The sequence below is a fragment of the Loxodonta africana genome, chromosome Y, assembly GCF_030014295.1.
Source record: "Loxodonta africana isolate mLoxAfr1 chromosome Y, mLoxAfr1.hap2, whole genome shotgun sequence".
NCBI lineage: Eukaryota > Metazoa > Chordata > Mammalia > Proboscidea > Elephantidae > Loxodonta > Loxodonta africana.
Window position 1 is genome coordinate 6,835,576 of NC_087370.1, and position 4,218 is coordinate 6,839,793.

The window sequence follows — 4,218 nt, forward strand, 5'->3', positions numbered from 1 at the left end:
CTTAATGTGGATGGGTCGTGTCACTGCCTTACAACCATTTGTATATGGCCATGCGCGTGGTTGTCTTTCTTATATTAAATGACATCATAAGAGAACCAGCTCTACCAGCTCCTACCCCTCTCTCTTCCTTTCCTCTAGTCCCTACATAAAATTTATTCCTAAATTTGCATCTGTTTCTTGGACACTGGCAGTGATATAGTGGTCACTAGTCCCTCCAGAGGATTCTGCATTTAATTTGGAGACTATTTTGTTCAACAGTGAACTCAAGTTTAAAATTTCCTCTGTCTTTTGTCACATAAATGTGAGTAAATATATCCAAGAAGTAACACGTTAGGTAAAACATTGTCCAAGAAAAGAGCACTGAAATGTTACCAGACTGTTAGTCCCTGCTCATTAAGCCCTTTCCTTGGCAATCCCTCACTCTTTCTACGAAAAAACTTCAAAGTCCTCAATAAAGTGGCATCTCTCTATCCTCCTGCTCCCTGTGACTGTCCTCTGGAAAGAGCTGCCCTCATCTGTTGAATCCCTTCCCTCTGGCTTTAGAATCCTGGCTTCCCTACACAAAGAGACTTCCTGAGCAGTGATTTCAAAAGTCCAATGTCAGTAGTTGTTTTATTCCTTCAAGTCACTGTCTACCTAGCACATGAACTCATACTTTGACACAGAAAGACACCTGGAATTGTTTATTTTTCAATATCCTTCAAGGTTTATCAGCATCTCAGTCCTTTTTTATCTTCTACCATCCAATTGTTTCTTTGTTTCTTTCCTGTTCACGGGGTTATTCACTTCCAAATCTAAAGTGGCTTCTTAGATATTTTTTTACTCTATTATTTTACTACTTTAGGTCAAGTCTGATGCTGCATCATGTTCGTGCGAAGTGCTGGGAGTGGCCTTGATGATACATACACATACACAGACACAGAACATATTTTCACTGAAATATACTCAACATTGTGTTAACGCCTCATACACTGTCCTCATACACATTTGTGATCTATTACATTTCCTCCCACATAAATTCAAAATTATCCTCCACAATCTTGCCCAACTGCCGAATGGAAATGTAAACTCTAAGGATAACTCATTGATGAAGTTTTATGGATATTTGTGGGAGGATGCTAGGACGACCTGAGCATGAGCCAGCCTTTCAGGGGTAGTAGGAGGGCTCAGGGTCCTTCTATAGCCATGAAATGATAGTCCAGAGACATGTTAACAATGCATCCCAATTCCTGTCTGAGTGACTATGAGCAGACATACTCCTCCCTGAGGTTAAGTTTCCCCAGCTATAGCCTATTTTGCATTACATTTCTCTAATGTTCCTGTCTTAGACTGACTCTAGAAGGTGTTCCTAGGTCCCCAGACGACACTCATGTCAATGCCCCGTATGATGGTCCTCACCTGGTCTCTCCCCATTCCTGTCATGGTTCTGTTCTCCCTCAGGTAGTACTTCAGGGGATTAATCCATAGGTCCTCAATGATGATCTGGTAGTGAAAATAGATCATGCCAGGGTCATCACTCATTTCCAAAGTAGCTAGGAACACATCAAGGCCATTTTTCACCTTATCTACAGAGGCCTACCTCAGTAATCCTGTTACACCCTGAGAAGTCGGGAAGAGAGAACCAGTTGAAGAAGTTAACGCTGATATCATAACGCCTGCGGCTGTGAGCCTCACATTCACAATTCCAGAACCACTGGATTGGAGTGCAATAAGATGCCACATATCCTGGGGAAATACAGCAATGGAGGAAAAGGCCTAGATCTTGTTGGCCTACAAAACACCCCTGACACCCGCTCCATCCATCAAGGGAGCCACTTCTTACCATTGATGGTAATGTCATATTCCTTAATGATCACTTCATTCCAAAAATACGGGTTCCTCCGAAAGGAAAATGTGATCTTGCTTCTGTTATTGGGATAGATGTAATTCTTCACCTGGGAGAAATGAGCAGATGAGGAAGGTGAGATGTCTTTTTTAGGTGAGTTGCCCTTTTGGGGAGACTAGCCCATGCCTGTTTCTATGGATGAATCATTTCTAGTTCCCCTTCCCCACCTGAGCTCTGGGTCTAACCTCCAAATTGATCAGGTAGCTGAGCATGTCTTCATCTTTCTCACTGATCAAGGCTGACATCTGGGGGTGGTTCGCAATCTGCATGGGGTCAAGGAGCTTTCCGAGGCCAGGCACAGAAGAGGTCGCAACAGATGAGCACACCTGGCCAGCAACCAGTGGCTGGAGCAGGCAGTCTCCCAGATCTCCTGTCACTGCCACACCCACCCACACTCCCCTTCAACCGTGGTCCACCATCATATGCATCCTGGGGCCTAGTATTGTCTTGGCCTTTGTGCTCATGTGAAGCTATCCACAGGCTCACACATAGTCTGTCTCTTGAGACTCCTGATGCCTGTCTCTCTCTGTGTTGTGATCTAGCCTGACACTGCTACCGTTTGCATGTGGGGTGTCCTGGCTCTCCTGTGGCTGCCTCTGGTCCTCAGTGAGCATGCTGGGGGCAAACCCTTGATGCCATATGTCCTAGATGAGCCCCAGGCACTTCACATGGGTGCCTGGCTCTGTTTGGAGCTCTGACGGATTCCTATGAGGCAGTAAGAGGGCACATATGTGGGAGCTAGGGAGAGGGGGCTGTGGATGCAGAGGCTGAAGCTGGCTGGTGTGTTCTTGGGCGAGGTGCTGAGGTCCTTTAGAGGACAATGGCTGCTCAGCAAAGAAAACTTGAGGAAGGAGAACCTTGCTTTTTGGAGATAAGGTACTGTTAGTGGCTGACTGCAAACCCTGGTGGTGGCATAGTTCAGCGCTAGCGCTGCTAACCAAAGGGTCAGCAGTTCCAATCCACCAGGCACTCCTTGGAAACTCTATGGGGGAGTTCTACTCTCTCCTCTATGGTGGCTACCAGTCGGAATCGAGTCAGCAACACTGGGTTTGTGTTTTTGTTTGTTTCTGAGTGACTGACTAGCATGGGCATTCAGGCCCTCAGAGCTATTCTTATGCTGCCTGTGGCCTCTGGTCCTAGTCCCCGGGAAGGTTTGCCCTGCTCAGGACAGGGCCAAAAGATTTACCTGCAGTCCCCGCCTCAGGGTTCTCTTAGCGTAGATGCTGCCCTGGCTCTATTCCCCTACCTGTGTCCCCTCTGGACACCATGCACCCTCCCTGCCCACCCTTCTGCTCTTTTAACCCTCTTCCCTCACCCACCTCCCACCAGTAGGAGGCCCTTGGGGGCTCCCACTGAAAGGATACTGCTTTGACCCAGAATCCTGGGATGCCCTGGATGATGGCGCTTCTGCGGTCCAGGTGTGGCTTGCAACTCTGCAGCAGCTTACGCCTCAGGCGAAAGTAGGCCCTGTTGGCCTTGGCGTTCATAGGCCCTATCTCCATTTGAAGGGCCTCCAAGGCCTCCAGGGCCTCCAGGGAGCGCTGGGTGCTGGAGGGTCCAGGCGAAGACTGGGCCTGCTCGGCCTGGGGCTGTTCGCGCTGCTCCTGCTCCTCCGCCTGTTCCTGCTCTTCCTCGTCCCCCACGGTCACGACCTCCACCTCCTCAATTATGTCCTCCACCACCACCACCTCCTCCTCGTGCACCTCCGTTCTCTCCCCCCAGGCCCCGCTCTCCTCTACCAGCACCCCACAGAAGATGGCGGCCTCCTCAGACATCTCGTCCTGCGCCTGCGCACCCGCTGCGGCCTGCTCCATCTTGGCGCTACAGCTCTCCGGGGGCTGCTCCCCGGGACACCCCGGGTACCGTCTTTTTAAAGGGCCACTTCGCAGGCCGCTGTCCGCCCAACCTCGCCGGGCAGCCCTGCCTTCCCCAGGCAGCGCCTCACTCGCCATGGGGTCTGGTGGCCGCTGGGGCAGGTGTCAGGGGGCTGGGGGAGGAGACCTCCCGGGGAAAGTAGACGCACCTGACCCTGGTCGTTCCCTCTTCTCAGAATTCTCTGCTCATGGAGAGCGAGGTTGGGTGCCAGCAGGTCTCTCTGGAAATAATCTCCGCACTTGGGCGGGAACCGGCTTTTCCGTGCCACCGGCGTCGTCGCAACCAATCAGGTACGGACAGAGGCGGAGACTGCTCCTACCCCACCCCTTGCCTCGCTCAGACTCAGGGCAGCCTCTGCACTATCAGGGCCAGCCTGCAGAGGGCGCCCTGGACAGGACAGAGGGGGTCATCTTGGCCTTCCAGATGGAACGTGGTTGGACCCTGTCATTAGCTCTGCA

General features: G+C 51.0%; 1 protein-coding gene across 1 annotated transcript; it reads right to left on the minus strand.

The window, feature by feature from the left end:
* Positions 1 to 1,335: 1,335 nt before the first annotated feature.
* LOC135229014 (testis-specific Y-encoded protein 8-like) lies at positions 1,336 to 3,837 on the minus strand. Its single transcript, XM_064278758.1, has 5 exons — positions 3,250 to 3,837; positions 2,071 to 2,148; positions 1,823 to 1,934; positions 1,580 to 1,725; positions 1,336 to 1,482 (listed from the first exon to the last, which is right to left on the minus strand). Exons 1-5 carry the CDS (start codon positions 3,835 to 3,837, stop codon positions 1,336 to 1,338), a joined length of 1,071 nt encoding a protein of 356 aa, XP_064134828.1.
* Between the last annotated feature and the right edge of the window lie 381 nt (positions 3,838 to 4,218).

What these genes read in the sequence shown, in the direction of transcription:
- LOC135229014 (XM_064278758.1), bottom strand. Translation starts at nt 3,837, where the DNA reads ATGGCGAGTGAGGCGCTGCCTGGGGAAGGCAGGGCTGCCCGGCGAGGT. An exon ending in GCTACCTGATCAATTTGGAG is followed by an intron (nt 1,935 to 2,070) that starts GTTAGACCCAGA and finishes CATTTCTCCCAG; the next exon opens with GTGAAGAATTACATCTATCC. An exon ending in ATATGACATTACCATCAATG is followed by an intron (nt 1,726 to 1,822) that starts GTAAGAAGTGGC and finishes GTATTTCCCCAG; the next exon opens with GATATGTGGCATCTTATTGC.